General features: G+C 42.1%; 1 protein-coding gene and 1 long non-coding RNA gene across 4 annotated transcripts in view; one reads left to right on the forward strand and one right to left on the reverse strand.

Annotated features, from left to right (window-relative positions):
- Window positions 1–3,121, reverse strand: part of LOC132626532 (uncharacterized) — a 47,588-nt gene extending 44,467 nt beyond the window's left edge. For all 3 annotated transcript variants that reach the window (XR_009577375.1, XR_009577374.1, XR_009577373.1), the window contains exon 1: window positions 2,716–3,121. This is a non-coding gene — a long non-coding RNA (uncharacterized LOC132626532). The remainder of the gene's footprint in view (window positions 1–2,715) is intronic.
- Window positions 3,122–15,624: 12,503 nt separating this feature from the next.
- LOC132628595 (mavicyanin-like) lies at window positions 15,625–16,482 on the forward strand. Its single transcript, XM_060344363.1, has 2 exons — window positions 15,625–15,769; window positions 16,079–16,482. The coding sequence occupies exons 1-2, from the start codon at window positions 15,625–15,627 to the stop codon at window positions 16,480–16,482; spliced, it is 549 nt and encodes a 182-aa protein (XP_060200346.1).
- Window positions 16,483–18,120: the final 1,638 nt, after the last annotated feature.

Here is an 18,120-nt window from a genome sequence, read left to right on the forward strand (position 1 = left end):
TCATATTATATTTTTGCACATTTTTGTTCAGGTTCAGATCCTAGTACTAGTGGAGTCCCTGAGTTTCAATTCGAGGATCCAGCTTTAGTGGTGAGCCGTTTTCCTTGCCTTGTAGTGGACATGATGTCTGTTTTATTTCAGTTTAATGTACTTTCAATCAGTCATATTATGTATTCTTTTTTCAGACTCAGATGTATTTTCCATTCCTAGCTTGCTCATAACCAACATAGCTAGTCCTTAGGGTATTTTGGAGTTTTTGCTTGGGCATTGTATTTTGACTTTATTTTCATAATAACATTTTCATCTGTTATAGTTTAATACTTTTTTTTTCCGCTTAATGAATTTCGGGTCGGCGTATGCCTCGGTTTGCCAGACATAGGATAATCGGGTGGCATCAAAGCTAAGGGATTTGGATCGTGAGAACATGATATTAGAGCACTAGGTTCCTAAGTCTTGCAAATTAGAGCACTAGGTTCCTAGGTATTACAAGTCATGAGCAGTGTCTAGAAAAGTCCTACAGAACGATACAGAGATATCTATCTTAACTTTGAGAGGCTACAGTGATATTTAATTAGGAAAAATTTCCAATTTTTCTATTCCTATTGTACGATATTGTTTTAGCTTAAAGTTTGAATCTTTCTTTTGTATTCACTCACAAATGGTGAGGACATGAACATGTGCAGCGAGAGCACGAGGCATAGTACTGAATGTTTCTGTCACTACCAGAGATAGGGGTAGGCCAAAAGGACGGGCTGGTACTCAGACCAGGGCTTGCGCTGTGGCTCAGACTAGAGCCAGGACACCTGCTCTACTCAGTGACATGCTAGAGTTGTATCAGGTCATCCGCCCATTATTCGAGAGGTACTTCCGATACCAGCTGAGGCATCAAAAGGTTTTGTCGTTACACTCTTACTTCAAGATATGCTTTGGTCTGTATCTTGGGTTTGTTAGAGACTTTTGTTGTGAGGACACTTGTAGTTGCAGCTGGTTCATAGTCTCAGGGTGGAGTAAGAGCATAGACTCTCCATACTCCAATGCACTAAGATGCACCCATGTTTCAGATAATTGGAGTTTAGCCTGCTATGGCACTACCTGTTATTTTACCAGAGCCTATTACAGTTCCTCCACTAGTGATTCAGGATCCTATGACTGGGGATGAGCATGACATGCTGTTTTGATTCCAGAAGATGAATCTTCTCTTTTTAATGACTAATGGACTATGATAGCCATTCAAGATTTCCTGGATTGCAATGATGAGCTATTTACTATGGGTTTGCTGGAGAGCTATAGGGTTGAGTTCACTACCTTTCAGTTTAATGGGAAGGCGACACAATTGTGGAGATTATACAAGAGCGAGATATTAGTTGGCTTACCTCCTTTCACTTAGAATCAGTTCGAGCAGATATTCTTGAAGAGATTCATTTCTGCTAGTCTACGGGGTGATTTGCGCAGAAAGTTTGAGCAGCTTTGCCAAGGTACCATAATTATGAAAGAGTATTAGATGAAGTTAACAGAATTGTCCCATTATGCTGCAATCTTGCTACTGATTGAGGAGGAGGTGAAGAAAGTTTATCAATGGTCTTGGGTATGGCTATAGAGTAAAATCTGTCATGGGAGGTTCGGGCTGGTAGTCCTTACATGCAGGTTGTTGATACGGTCAAATAGAACAAGGCGGTCTGTAGGCAGGAAAGAAAGAGAGAGAGAGAGAGAGAGAGAGAGAGCGGAGGCAGGGGGTGTTGGGGGAGCGAGAGCAGGGGCTGATGGAGCATTATAATTTGGGGTTCTATTAAACCTCAAACTTTTGATGTGGTGTACAAATTTATATGTAAAAATTTACTAAATTTATAATAAATAGTAGATATGAACTCATAACTTTAGAAATATAATGGTTCAATGCTAAAAAATTTAAAAAGTTGAACTCCAAGAGTTTAAATTCTAGATCCGCCTCTGAGCGAGAGGGCAAGAGACCCCACAATTCTGATGATTTTACTGGTTCCTCATCTGGATGGAGAGGTTTCGCTGTTAGAGGCCCATCTAGGCCCATACTTTTAGCTTTGCAAACGTCTTAGATGCACGACTAGATATGGTGCACACAACGCTCCTATGGTTTCTCATGGGCAGTCTCAGCAGCCACGTCAATAGTGAGGTATTTCCAGAGCTTTTTATGAGTGTGGTTAGTTTGGGCATATTCAGAGGTTTTGTCCCAGGCTTTAAAGTTGTTCCACAAGCAAGATTTCCTGTCAGTCAACCTCTGGCTATTACTGCAGCACCACCACTAGCTTGGGGTGCTTCATAACCTTCTAGGCGTGTGGTTCTCAAGCTGTTAGAGGATATGGTACAAGGGTGAGTTGAGGAGAAAATTTGGAATGATAATTGATGCCCATTAATTTGCGCTCTACGAAATCTAGCTCAACTCACTTCGAGTTCATATAATGGACTATTGGCCTTATATCAATTAGAAACATCATTTTTTTCACAAGTCATGCTTAATTCAATACTCTTTGACCACTAAGCTATCAAGATTATCAAGAATAATATTTAACTCATTTTCCATTCAAGGGATTCTATTCATCGTCTTCTTCAATGTTCTTTTAACTCAAGAATCATCCGATTATAGGGTTCATAATATACCTCAGTACAACTTAAATAAAATTCACAAAATATCAACCCATAATATAATATATCATGTATATGGGTTTCAAGTGATGGGATTACCTCTTTGAAGTCAAATCTTGAAAATCACAACCTTGTGAATTTTGAACTCTTGAAGATTTGATGAAGAAATACAATGATTTGTATATAAAAAGGATGTTAGATTCCAAAATTGCCTCTCCTAGCACAAGAACCCTTCTCCTTTTAAAATGAGTGTTTTGCCCAAAATTGTGATTTTATAACCAAGAGATGCACCGGCCCATTGCGTGCGTAGAGATAATTCTGTTACTTTTTGATAAAAAGGTCATAATCTTTTGTACCTAATTTGAATTAACGAACGGTTCGAGCCGTTTGAAATTAGACTTGAAGAGTTACGAATGTTTATTAAGGAATATTTGCAAAATTGTTTATAAATTGGGGATATATCCTTTCAAAGTCAGGTCATTCATTGTCTTGAACATTATTTTCTATTAACATTTCTAACTTTATTTTCTAGCCTCATTTGATCACTTTACCACTTCAATAACCTCCCGACCAATCCCAAAGATATGTTCCCGCATTCTCATGAGTCATGACAATAACACTCTTGTGTGGGTCCGGATACACTTCAGTTTTACTTCAAGCATGTCATTAAAATTTTAATTGGCCCGAATTAACGTCGAAAAACTCATGGGGCTTCACATTAGATAAAGGATGTATTAGTTTCGTTTTCGTGAGGAGTGAGACTTGTTAGGGATGAGATAGAAAAGGGAGGCTACAAGGTGTAAAAAAAGTTGGGAACCTATACTCTTATGTTTATTTGGAGAAAATATTTACTCGAAATGACCCATATTCTAATCTCACCCGAAATGGCCCAATTTGTACACTTTGAAATTTTTAACTTTTCTTTCAACACCTCTTATACATTATTATACACTTTCATACAAGAGTGATACAATGTCTACGGTACGTGTATAACGTTGTATAATATTGTATATCGTGTGTATAAACATTGTTGCAAAAAGTTGGCTATGCGCATGTAAATTAAAAATATGGCTATGTGGATGTAATATTTTATGTAGGATTGTATATTACTTAAGCTATAAATAACACTCTATGTCCATTTGGAGAAAATATTTATCCAAAGTGGCCCATATTTTTAATATTACCCGAAAATGACCATTTTATACATTATTATACTCTTTTATACAAGGTTGATACATTGTCTACGATAGTGTATAATGTTGTATATCGTGTGTATAAACACTGTTGCAAAAAAAAAAAAAAATTGGCTATGCTGATTATATTAAAAATAAGGCTATGTGGATTTAATATTTTATGTTAGAATGTATATTATTGAAATTGTTTACCCCAAATTTGGATAATCAATTAAATTTATGAGTGAGGTATAGGATATGTGGTTAAACTTTAATCTATTCTTGATTGAGAGAAAATGGTTTAAAATGAGCTATGAATAATCTGAATAATGATTGGTGGCTTATAATAATGCGTGTATTAAATAATATATGATATTGCTTTATTGAACAAATCTGAGAAGAACACTGTGAATCCGGACCAAAATCAGATAATAAGTAGTAGAATGTTGTGTATTTTGCTATTACAATATGTTCTAGATTTGAGAAGCCAACCCCTAAAAGTAGGATAATGACCCCTATTTATAGTTTTGCCTCATGGGCTGAATACAACATAAGGCCCTAAAGAATAAAGAAAAACCCTAAAATGGATAAGGTTGGTCGTACGGTCTGACACCCGTACGATTGGCAGTACAATGTGGCAGAACGGTATTGACGCGTGGCAATTGTGTAACGGATCAAACGGACCAACGGCCACGAGCAACTCGGCTATGGAGAAGCCGGACCAAATGATGCCATTCCTTTTCTTCGGTTCAAGCACTCCTCCGGTTCAGAAAGAAAGTCTTCGTGCACATACTTGTCCCTTTCTTCCCTTGGTCTCTGGTCTTACCGATTCAACATATATCCGATTTTTACCGTATACAGATAGTCCCCACACTTCCCGGACCGTAGTTTTATCGAAGTAACGGGAAGTGGATCAATAAAAAACTGGTGGTTCCGAATGCTCGTTCTTATCTTTTCATTTTGGCGGGAACAGTTGCGTCACATCCCGTCTGTCATCAGCCACGTGTCTCGCACCGGACGGCCAGCTCTGACAACCGCCGTAACGCACGTCGTTTCAAGTCGCTTCTCATTAATTATGGGACACGTGGCACTCCCCGGTTGGCTGGGATCTGCAACTGCCTCCATCCCGTATCTATATAACGTCTTCTTCCACTTCACTTTTTCATTTTACGATCCATTCTATTTCATCATCTTCAGTTCTTCATTTCACCTCCTCATTTCGTTTCTTCTAATCACCTTTCATTCTATATTTCTCGTTGATTCATTACTGACATTATGCGAACAGAAATAACTTTGCCAACTTCTTCATCTAACCATTTTTGTTGAGTGTGTTGTTGCTTCTTCCTCTTGTTCTTGACCATTTTTGAATTCTAACTGTTCCCCTAATCCACTTTTTAACTTCCTTTTCGAATTCACCCAATCTCTCTTTTCCATATTTTCAAATGTCTGCCAACACCGAAACCACTTCCCATGATGTTCCCTCGGTTTCTTCTCACGGAACCGAGCCAACTTCACCGCCTAAGGCAAAAATCACCTTCGAGCCTACTGCTTCGGACATTGTGCCGGCCAAACCTAATTTCAACAAAGATTTTGAGGTTGAAAAACCTTCTCCGGTATTCGATAGAGGGTTTGATGTGAGACGATATTCCTCATCCATTACCGAGGGAAAACTCGACTTAGTCCGGGCTGATTGTGGATGGGACACCCGTTCAGTTCAAGTTTTTTCCCCCGAGCCAGGCGAATCAGTCAACGACCATCGAGAAGGCTTCTTATACATTTATACTTACCCTTTCACCCTTAAGCTCGACCCCCGGTCGATCCGGTCATCTTAGACATGTGCCGGACTTACAACGTAACCTTGGCACAGATTGGTCCGATTGTTTGGAGGACCGTGGCCTGCCTCCGGCTGTTGGCCAATAATACAGAAAAGGAATTCACGCTGGCTCACTTAATACGGTTATACTCCCCGAGGTTGTTCCAAGGTGGTGTAATAAAACTCGCAAAGCGTAGCCGGAATCCATTTTTCTCAAAAATGGACGAAGATAGAGACCGGGGCTGGTTGGAGCGATATGTCCCGGTGTGGACCTCGGACATTATTCCGGACAACTACATGCCTTTTCCGGAAAGGTGGAATACTAGTCGTAAGTCTGAACTCTTAATAATTTCTTTTGTATGTTTTGTCGAACTTCAGTTCTTCCACCTTCTCACTACTTGTCTTCTTATTTATATTAGCTATGGGTTGGATTCATCCGGTTGTCCAGAATCTCAACGATTGGGTTACTGCTCTCCTCAGCCAACATGCCCATGATGATCGGACGTGGGGACACCTGTCACGTGGCCGATAGGTCGCCCAGAACCACGGTAATACTTTGCTTATATCCGTATTCATTGCATCACCTACCCTTTTGTAACATCTTCGATTTTCAGGTTTACCTAAGGGCTCGGTGGATCCCAGGCCGGAGTCAGCGGCTGAACCAGCAACGTCGGCACCCGAGTTCGATTCAGCGGGTGCATCTCGTATCCTTGCTGCCGCCGCCAAAAGAAAAAGGCCCTCGGACAAAGGGCAAAAATCGAAGAAGAGGGCGAGGAGCGTCGCTAGGACTTTAAGGGATAAAACTGAGCCCGAGCTCCTCGTTCGGAGGATCAGTGTGGACCCTTCCGTGGCTCCCATTCCGGAGGAGGGTATCACCGTGTCACCGTTTCCTTCAGCCGGGGAAGGACCTTCGGCTCCGGCATTACGCACAGGTGGGGAAGAAATTCATTACCTGGCTCCTTTAAGGTCGATTGAATTTGTTTATATTTCAGGTGATGCTTCTTCCGAAGAAACCCCTTTGCAAAGGACAAGAAGATCCGGGGAGGCACCTGCTGCCGGAGCCGGTCCCCGAGACCGAAGTCCCCACGGATGTTGATCCGCTGCCCCACTACGAGAGTGCCGCAACTTCGGAGATCCCTGCCTTTGCCGAAGCTGCTGAAGTCCCTCCGAGTTCTCCAACTCCGGCCTCAAGACCGGATGAATTTGATGACATGTTCTCGGACACTCCTCCCGCTACCGGCGAAGTTGCTGGATTCAGACATCTCCCGATCCCTCGGGCCACGAGGGCGGCTAGTCGGACCACCGAGTCCGGTGCCAGGGATTGCTTGGTGCGCACCTTTCTGGCCCCAAGTGTGGAACCGAAGAGGACAAGATCAGCTACGATCACCGTTCCCGAGGATTACAGCTTTCTTTCTCGCCCGGTGGGTGTGGCAAGCTACCTGAGACCCCTTGTCTCGCACTCGGACAAACGAAATATGAACGGAGTCCCTTGGCAGTGCCTCATTAACGAGGGTATGCATGCGGGCAATCGAGTAAGTTTATCAGCCATCCTTGCATGATTTCATTGAGAATTTTTATCTCGTTAATTCAAGTGTTTAACTTGCTTCATTTTTTAGAGTGTGCTGCTCGTTAACGAAGCCTTCGTCCGTGCCCAGCAAGAGGTGGACGATCTCAAGGGCTAACTGGATGCTCAAGGCCGAGAAACGGAGAAATATCTGCACCTTCTGCGGGTGAAGGAGGACGAGTTGAACCGAGCAGTTACTCTTTCCAACCTCCAAACCGAGCTCGATGCAACAAAGGCCGAAAATCGTCAATTAAAGGGTGAGCTGGCCGAGATGGTCGAATACAACCGGTGTCTCGAAGCGGACAAGATCGGCCTAAGCCGAGACAACACCCGTCTTTCCTCGAGGCTTGGTGAGCTCGAAACCACCATCTCTCAACTCCGGGAGGAGCTGGACTCTGCCAAGTCCGATGCTACGAGCATGGCCGAGAGGAATCGGCTTCTCGAATCTGAGAGTGCCCGGTACGAAGAGCGTATGAGGGTGTTTGAGGAGAAGGCGGAGAAGAGGGCCCAGCTATGTGATGACCTAAAAACCGAGCTTGCGGAGACGGTTGATGCTAATGACTCTCTCAAGGCCGAGCTCGAGTCGTACATTCAAATGCAGAAGGTCCTCGAAGAAGATTGGACGTAAGGGTGGCAAAGTTAGCCCAGGCAGAAGCCGATTTGGAAAAGCTCTAAAGAGTGTGGAGGCCGCCGAGGCTTAGGCTACTATTGCTGCTGAGTATGAAAAGTGGAAGTCTCGGAGTATCACCCTTGAGCAAGTCGAGCATGGCTTTGCGGATCTTCCGGCCCTGATACTCGAGGCTAAAAGAGTTGAGGAAGAGGCTAAGGGTGCCCTCGGGGCTGACCCGACGACTCCGAGCGGACAGTGTCCGAACACTCCGAATCCAGCCATACCGGATAGATTAGGGCCTGTACTTAGCCTTTTATTTTTTTGCCTTTGTAGGAGTCTCCGATGTAAAATATTTTGTATAAATAGAACATGCATTTTTCTTGATTCTTTACTTTGTTTGAATGTTCGTTATGACTTCTGCACGAATTGTCGGTCCGTTTTAAGGAGTCATTATTTTTTACTGTGCCTGAATATCGGCTTTTCTCTTCATCCGGTACATTTCGTTCGGGAATTTTATGGAGTTTTTTCCCGTGGGACTTATCTTATGCTTTGTGAATTCAGACGTCTCCGAATCACGATGGGCATTTTTAGGGCTGGTATTTTTCGGCTATTTTTTAGGGCCGGTATTTTTCGGACACCTGAATCTCAACCTTAGCTAAATTTTTATGTAACAGTCCCCGTTTGAGGGATTAACGATTTTGGTTCGGTTCACTATGGTCTTGTTGCCTTTGTCGAATTTCGACCGTAGTGCCCGGAATAGGGTATATGAATGAAGTAATGTCGAAATACGACGATCGGGGTAGAGTGTTTTAACAAGAAGACATCCGAGATATCGTTATCCGAACTTTCAATGATTTTTATTTTGCAAGTATTTGTACAAGATATGAGAATTTTTCCTAAATGGACACGATTCATTCTGATCGTTTGGTCCTTACATCGAAACCTAATGCGGAAGGTTCGATTCTTGGCTTTGCCGTAGCAAATACTGAGTGGATACTATTCATTCTGATCATTTGGTCCTTACATTGAAACCTAATATCCGATTTTGTTTTGTTGAGCTCCTTCGATTTCTGCTAACTGGGGTAAACTTCGAAGTGGGTATAATAGTCCCCTAGCGCTAATCCGAGCTGCAAGATCGGGTAAGCGCTATTAAGTCCCCGTTCGTAGGGTGTGACCCCGAGTTTCCTAGCGTTTGTCCTTGTCTTCGTCGAGTAACACGTTGTACTTGTTGCCTCATTAAAAACCTTGTCGGAAAATCCATTTTGGGACAAAACCGTACTAAGGAAAAGAGTGCAACACGTGATTTCAGACCTAGATTCTAACTTTATCCGGTACTTGACTTCCTGCAAAAAAGAAAGGTTAATAGAAAAACACGGGGAGTCCATACCTTAGCAGTAGTATCTTTTCAGATGAGCCACATTCCAGTTATTGCGCAACCGTTGCCCGTCCATGGATTCCAACTGGTACGATCATTTGCCCGTTATCTCGGTTATCTTGTACGGTCCTTCCCAGTTCGGACCCAGTTTTCCTTCGTTGGGATTCTTGGTGTTCAAGGTAACTTTCCGAAGCACCAAGTCCCCAACTTGGAAATGCCAAAAATTGGCTCTCTGATTGTAGTACCTTTCCATTCTCTGTTTCTGGGCTGCAATACGGACCAACGCGTTTTCGGAAAGTTCATCCGTGAGGTCGAGTTTTACGACCATGGCCTCCTCGTTTGACTGCTCGGTGGTATAGCGGAACCGGAGAGTCGGTTCACCAACTTCGATGGGAATAAGGGCTTCGGCCCCATAGACCAACGAGAAAGGAGTTTCTCCCGTGCTTGATTTCGATGTGGTTCTGTAAGCCTACAATATCTCCGATAATATTTCCCTCCAGTGATGCTTTGATGCTTCAAGTCTTTTCCTCAGATTTTGGATTATTGTCTTGTTCGTGGATTCCGCCTGTCCGTTCGCACACGGGTGATATGGAGTTGATACAATTTTCTTGATCTTCAACCCTTCGAGGAAATCGTTGTCTTTGCCGCCCACGAACTGGGGACCGTTATCACATGTTATCTCGGCGGGGATGCCGAAACGACAAATGATGTGGTCCCATATGAAGTCAATGACCTCCTTTTCTCTAATTTTTTCGAAGGCCTGTGCTTCCACCCATTAGGAGAAATAGTCAGTCATAAACAAAATAAATCGGGCTTTACCTGGTGCCCATGGCAATGGACCAACAATGTCCATTCCCCACTTCATGAAAGGCCACGGTGACACCACCGAATGTAGCAACTCTCCGGGCTGATGAATCATCGGCGCATGTCTCTGACATCTGTCACATTTCCGGACAAAATTCTTTGAATCTTCTTCCATCCGGTTCTAATAATAACCGGCCCTGATAATCATTCGGACTAGAGCTTTAGCACCGGAGTGGTTGCCGCAGGTTCCTTCGTGCACCTCTCTCATAACATACTCCGTTTCTCCGGGACCCAAACACTTGGCTAGGGGTCCGAAGAAAGACCGTCGATACAATTGGCCGTCTACCAAGAAGAAAAGCGCAGCTTTGGTCCTTAATGACCGTGATTCTTTTGGGTCATTCGGGAGCTTTCCATCACGCAAGTAATCGATGTACTTGTTGGGCCAATCCCAAGTTAAACCCATTGTGTTTATTTCAGCATGCCCGTTTTCTATCGCCGTATTCAACAAGTGCACCGTAGTCCCGGGGTTGATTTCTTCCCCTTCGACCGAAGATCCCAAATTCGCCAATGCATCGGCTTCACTGTTCTGCTCCCTCGGTATATGCTACATGGTCCATTCTTTAAACCGATGTAGATACCTCTGCATCCATTCGTCCTTGACCTCGAAGACGCCGTTCACCTGGTTTACGACCAAGAGCGAATTGCACTTCGCCTTGATTATTTCGGCCCCCATACTCCGGGCTAATTCCAAACCTGCAATCATAGCCTCATACTCGGCTTCATTGTTAGTCAATTTAACAGTTCTAATGGATTGTCGAACAGCATTCCCGGTCGGGGTTCTAAGGACGATTCCTAGCCCGGAACCATTGAGGTTCGAGGCTCCATCCGTGTGTAGCGACCAAATACCTGAGGCTTTCCCCGAGGTCAACAGAAGTTCTTTCTCAACCTCGGGTACCATAGCTGGGGTGAAATCCGCCACAAAATCGACCAAGATCTGGACTTGATGGCCGTCTGTGGTTTGTATTCGATATCATATCTGCTAATTTCTATGACCCATTTAGTTAGTCTACCAGATAATTCTGGTTTGTGCATGATGTTTTTTAGGGGGTAAGTAGTCACTACACATATTGGATGGCATTGAAAGTAGGGCTTGAGTTTTCTAGAAGCGCTTACCAATGCCAATGCCAATTTTTCCAAGTGGGGATAACGGGTCTCCGCATCCCCTAAAGTTCTACTTACATAATAAATAGGGAATTGCGTACCTGATTCTTCTCAGACCAAAACGCCACTTACCGCTACCTCGGAAACAGCAAGGTAGAGAAAAAGCTGCTCGTCCGCTTTTGGTGTGTGCAACAGCGGTGGGCTGGACAAGTATCTTTTTAATTCTTGCAAAGCTGTTTGACACTCCAGTGTCCAAACAAATTCGTTCTTCTTCCTCAGTAAGGAGAAGAAGCGGTGACTCTTGTCCGAGGACCTCGATATGAAGCGACTCAGCGCCGCTATCCTTCCGGTGAGCCTCTGCACTCCTTTGACGTTATTCACTACCTCGATATCCTTGATGGCCTTGATCTTGTCCAGGTTAATTTCAATCCCCTAGTTTGACACCGGACACCGAAGGCACATTTTTCCGGGTTGAGCTTCATGTTATACTTGCGGAGTATATCGAAGGTTTCCTGCAAATGCTTTACATCTCATGACCACCATGTCGTCAATATAAACTTCTATTGTTTTCCCTATTTTTTCTTCGAACATCCCATTAAGTAGGCGTTGGTAAATTGCACCGGCATTTTTTAATCCAAAAGACATGACATTATAACAGTAAGTCCCATATCAGGTAATAAAGGATGTTTTCTCTTGATCCTCCGGGTGCATCCGAATTTGGTTATACCCAGAGTAGGCATTGAGAAAACTTAACATCTCATGCCCGACCGTCGCATCGATCATTCTATCGATGTGAGGCAACAGAAATGAATCCTTCAGGTATGATTTGTTTAGATCCTTATAATTAATACACATTCGAAATTAATTACCTTTCTTCGGCACCACTACTACGTTAGCTAGCCAGTCCGGGTACTTTACCTCTCGGATAGAGCCTATTTTTAAAAGATTTGTTACCTTGGTTCGTTTCATCACCGGCCCTCGTGGGGTATCAGTGCCCCCGATTATCATGTTAATTATATGCTGGGGTTCTACTGGCTCGGCCCATTTATGAGTCTCCCTTTCCTTGTAGTGACCTTTGGCTCGATCACTCAGGAATTCTCGGAGATAGCCATTCTTCAGTAACCAGGCTATCTCATCTCTTAACTGGCGACAATCCTCAGTTCTATGTCCATGGGTTCCATGATATTCACACATCATTTTCGGGTCCCGTTGACCCGGGTCCGACCTTAGAGGTCTCAACCATCTTACATCCGGGATACGGCCAATAGCCGAGACGAGGTACGAGGTGTTGACGTTGAAGTTGTACTCCGATATCCTCGGCGATTCCTTGTTGGCGGCAGAGCTTCCGGCATCACTCCTGAATGAGAGACCTCGACTGTTCGACGGGCGCTCGACCCGTTTATCACCTCGATCGGAGAAATGGCTCAGGCTAACCCTGGATTTCTCCGACCTGAAGCTTGGTTTTTCCGAATGAGAATATGGCTGATACCTTTCCCTCGATAATCTGGCCTCCGGTTTGTAATTTTTCCTTGGTCTCTCAAAACTTTTGTTCATATTTACTGGCCCCGGGGAAGCTCAAGTTGGTCATCCTCCACCTGAATCTTCGACTCGTATCGGTTATGGACATCTGCCCATGTCACAGCCTCGTATTCCAGCAAGCTTTCCTTCAATTTGAACGAAGCCGTCGAGCTCCGAACATTGAGCCCCTTTGTGAAAGCTTGTGCAGCCCATTCCTCCGAAACCGGGGGGGGGGGGGGGGGGGGGGAGCTCCATTCGTTCCCTTTGGAATCGGTTGACAAATTCACGCAGTAACTCATCATCTCTTTGGGCTATACGAAAAATATCCGCCTTCGGAGCCTGCACCTTTTTGGCTCCGGCGTGTGCTTTTACGAACGCATCGGCGAGCATTTCAAAAGAAGTGATTGAATGCTCGGGCAGATGGTCGTACCAAGTCAATGCTCCTTTCGACAGAGTTTCCCCGAACTTTTTCAGCAACACGGATTCGATTTCATCTTCTTCCAAATCATTGCCTTTTATAACGCAGGTGTATGTGGTCACGTGTTCGTGAGGGTCCGTTGTGCCGTCATATTTCTGGATATCCGGCATTTTGAACCTCTTCGGGATCAATTCGGAGCCGCACTCGGAGGAAAAGGCCTTTGGATGTACCTCTTCGAATCCGGCCCTTTCAAAATAGGTGGAGCCCCGGGATTTGATCCACCCGAGAGTTGTATGTTTCCACCCTCTTTTCGGTCGAGTCTACCCGCTTCGCCAATGTTTCGAGCATTCTCAGAACCTCAGTGGATGAACCAGCTCCGGACCCATTGCTTTCAACCATCCGTGCCTCATCTCTTCTGGGTTCAGCAACACCCTTCGCCTTCTCCGGGGTCGTTTTATCTCTTCCGTTTTGCAACTGGGCTATCGCGATTCCTTGTTCGGCAATCGCCGCTCTCTGTTCTTGCAACATTTCAAAAATTAAACGTAAGTCAATATTATCATTCGGGGTATCCAGTTCTTTCCAGCCCTGTGTCCGGGACAAAGTAATTGAATTGTGAGTATTTAAAGGGTTAGTGGCCGGTTGGGCGGCATTCTCCTGGTCCACGGTATTTTGTCGGTTGAGGCCCTCCCTTGAATTAACGGGGTTAGGGTCAGCGGGGTTTGGTAATCCTCGTGGCCCGCTGTCTTTATTTTCGGCCACGATTTTGAGGTTGTTGATGTGACCAGATTGTCCACTGTTAGCCATTTGGTCCGTTTTCACAGAGAACGAATTTTTTCGATTCTGACGGGTAAGAGATGAGTAAAATAAAAGACCACTATTATCCTAGCCCCACGGTGGGCGCCAAACTGTTTACCCCAAATTTGAATAATCAATTAAATTTATTAGTGAGGTATAGGATATGTGGTTAAACTTTAATCTATTCTTGATTGAGAGAAAATGGTTTAAAATGAGCTATGAATAATCTGAATAATGATTGGTGGCTTATAATAATGCGTGTATTAAATAATATATGATATTGCTTTATTGAACAAATCTTAGAAGAACACTGTGAATCCGGACCAAAATCAGATAATAAGTAGTAGAATGTTGTGTATTTTTCTATTGCAATATGTTCTAGATCTGAGAAGCCAACCCCTAAAAGTAGGATAATAACCCCTATTTATAGTTTTGCCTCATAGGCTTCATACAACATAAGGCCCTAAAGAATAAAGAAAAACCCTAAAATGGATAAGGTTGGTCGTACGGTCTGACACCCGTACGATTGGCAGTACAATGTGGCAGAACGGTATTGACGCGTGGCAATTGTGTAACGGATCAAACGGACCAACGGCCACGACCAAATGGACCAACGGCCACGACCAACTCGGCTATGGAGAAGCCGGACCAAATGATGCCCTTCCTTTTCTTCGGTTCAAGCACTCCTCCGGTTCAGAAAGAAAGTCTTCGTGCACATACTTGTCCCTTTCTTACCTCGGTCTCCGGTCTTACCGATTCAACATATATCCGATTTTTACCGTATACAGAAATTATGTCAAAAAAGTTTAGGGCTAAACCGGGTGTGATGAATTTGTAATGGGCGGCTAATTATGTTTTTTCCCAATTAAATAAGCGCCCGAAAATCATATAGAAACAGATTATGTCATTTTGAAATATATTTCTCAATTTATGGAAATTAATGTAGTGGAATTAAAGTAATAATTACTTAAGCACCACGGAAAAATGTAGCAAGGAAAAGAAAGATCTACATCATAGCATAATTTTTCTCATGGAGATCGATGAATATAATGGGAAATTGTCCAAACTAAAAGCTTACCAAAGGTTTAGTTACCTTCTTTCATCCATAGAAACACTGAGTTATAATCTTACTTTTTTCCTCATAAAATTAATCGATTTTTTTGCCATAATTCTTTCATATAAATTGCGTATTAGGGCACTTGGGTATTTTGACCCTTGAAATTGTTTTAATCAACGGCGATAATTTAAAAAAAATTCTTAACATATTGAGACTTTTGACGTATAAAGAAAAACTTAACACGGGCACGTACCATATATGCTTCACTCCGTTAATTTAAAAAACAAATATGGTAAGTACTTGTTACAGATTCTTGTCTCTTTTTTATTGGCAATATATTTAGTATACCTTAGTTTCATTGGAACATCAAAACTATACATGGTAAATACTTGTTAGAGATTCTTGTCTAGTTTTTAGTGGCAATATATATTTAGTATATTGGTAAGTTTCATTAGAACTTCAAAACAATATATGGTAAGTTCAGTTACCTTAGTTTCGGTGGAACTTCAAAACTATATTTGGAAAATAAATTTCCAAAAACAGTACGCCTGTTACGTTAACTCCAGTCCTAGCAAGGCAAGGAGACCATTAACTACGCCTTTAAAAGCCTTAGTTCGGAACCTCAGAGCTCATTCATTCAAATCGTTAGTATTATTAACATTGGCATATATTTAAAATTTATTTATTATTTATATATATGGCTTTCTTCAGAAAAACAATGATGGTGTTATTGGTGGTGATGATGGCTACCTTGGGATCCACCATGGCTGTTGTGTATCAAGTTGGTGATTCTGTTGGATGGACTTTCAACTATAACTATGAACAATGGGCTTCTTCCAAGAATTTTCAACTCGATGATGTCCTTGGTAAGATCTTTCACTACTTTTGTAGTTAAACAATAAAACTTATTGCTAATCCTATTTAGTGATGTCTAGCGACAGGTTATCAAAAAATTCTGATACCTACGAATTATTTAACGATGAATTAGCTATGAAGTTCCTAACTAATTTCAGTTTTATTTTCTAGTATTAAATTGCCTCTCTTTTCGTTTTTAATACTGCATTAAAAATTCCTTAGTATCTATAGATATTTAATAAATTCAACAGTTATTGTAAATTAATTTGAGATTACTCGGCCTCAAGACTTAACTTACACATACTTTGTGTAACATGCAGTTTTCAATTACAACCCACAACTGCACAACGTGAGGCAAGTGAACAAGACCAGCTTCGACTCCTGCACTGATCATGATCCAGTTGCCAGCTTCTACACCGGCAGCGACTCACTCACCCTCATGACTCCGGGTGATTACTACTTTTTGTGTGACATTCCTGATCATTGTGCTTCTGGACTCAAATTTCACTTCAAAATCGCTATGCCAGCGACTCCCGGGGGTACTAATACTAATACTCCTCCGGAAAGTACAACTCCTCCTCCTGCTCCAAAGGGTTTTTCTTATTTTCCTGGTTCTGCGGGTATCACTCCTAGTAGAAGCAATGCTTATTCATCCAAATGGTTACCAATGAGCATGTTATTGCCATTGTTTCTTGCTAGCTCTATGCTTCTATTCATGGTTTAGACATTAAATTGATGTTTGTTTTGCATTTGGAAGAGTTCTAGGTAGTCGTCATTTAATAGTATTACTTTGTAACTGAGTTTTCCACCATTTATTGTTATCTAAGTAGTGAATTAATAGTATTATTTTGTAACTGAGTTTTCCACCATTTATTGTTATCTAGGTAGTCATTTAATAGTAGACAATTTTGGATTATGATTTATTGCTGTTAAATTCAATTACTCTCTCTCCGATTTAGTTTATGTGTATGTGATATAATTTTATTTATTAGCCGTTTAAAGAAGAATGGCCGTACATTTTTTAAATTTAAGACAATTAAATTAGTAAAAATAATTCGACTTCATAGCACTTAATTACTATATCAAATTAGGATTTAAGTTATTCAATGGTAGTGCAAGGATTTACTTACATCATCGGTGCAGTTTAACCTATGGTAGCTAACTAATTGATGATCATCATAGAAATTTATTTTAGCTACTTAAATTTCTTTGAGAATGGACCCCATTACATGGGCTCGCATAGTTCATGAATAAACTCTCTCAAAAATATTTTATTTTTGAAGTCCGCATTTCAAGACAAAAAAATTGATTGTGTAAAAACAATTTACACCATCACTCGGTAAAACATAAACCCATCAAACTACATGTAAAAACAAAAGCCCTTTTTCTTCGCCAATCATCCCATTACTGCAATAAACATGTGCATTTTGCCCTTACTTGAAGTTAGAATTGGGTAGGACTGATTTGCAATGTAGAGTGAAACTAATAAGAATCCACTAATTCTCATTTTTAAATAAGCTCCGTGAGAAATCGCTTCATAGGTGATTGTTTACCGCGAAACAAATTTCTGAGAAAAACTGAAAATGGAAATATAGAAAATAAATCTGCGGGGTAATCTAGAAAATAAATTACTTCCTTTGTCTTAATTTTTATGACACTGTTTGACTAGACACAAACTTTAAGAAAGGAACAAAGCTAAAGACTTTTGAAAGATGAGATCTATAACAAACCATAGACATTTTTGTGTTTATAAATAATTCCATTAAGGGTAAAAGAGTTTGAATCGTATGAGGCCCGCAGGCTGATATTCAAACAGGGGAAACAACGGGAGTGGCTGAGGTATCCTAAATAGGGCTACCCCACGCCCTTCAGGATCGGCATCAAAAGGGGCTGAACCTCTGAAGTTCTCGGATCATAATTATAAAATAAATGCTGCGGAGCTTGTCACAATAATGAGGGTGATGAAAGAAGCTTGATTCCCCGAGGAGATCCAGACCAACCCGGAAAGAAGGAACACCGGCTTGTGGTGTCACTTCCATTACACCCACGTACATACCATGGAGGATTGTATGTGTTACACCTCGGAAATTTCTCCGTGAATGTACAATGAATAGACCAACAAAGAGTATGAGTCTACGATGTTTTACTAAGAAGGGGATGACTACTTATGAGTTTTGAAAATGCGAAAGTCGCAGATTTGCACTTCAGCCCAGTTGGTGGTAAAATAGAATACGACCCGTAAAGTGGTTTACGGACCGTAAACTGCTATCGTCTTTCAACATTCCAAAACATCAACTTTCTGCCAAATGTCTAAATGGTTAAATACGACTCAGAATACGGTCCGTAAATCGAAATACGGCCC

The sequence above is a fragment of the Lycium barbarum genome, chromosome 2 (genome assembly GCF_019175385.1).
Source record: "Lycium barbarum isolate Lr01 chromosome 2, ASM1917538v2, whole genome shotgun sequence".
In the NCBI taxonomy this organism is placed as follows: domain Eukaryota; kingdom Viridiplantae; phylum Streptophyta; class Magnoliopsida; order Solanales; family Solanaceae; genus Lycium; species Lycium barbarum.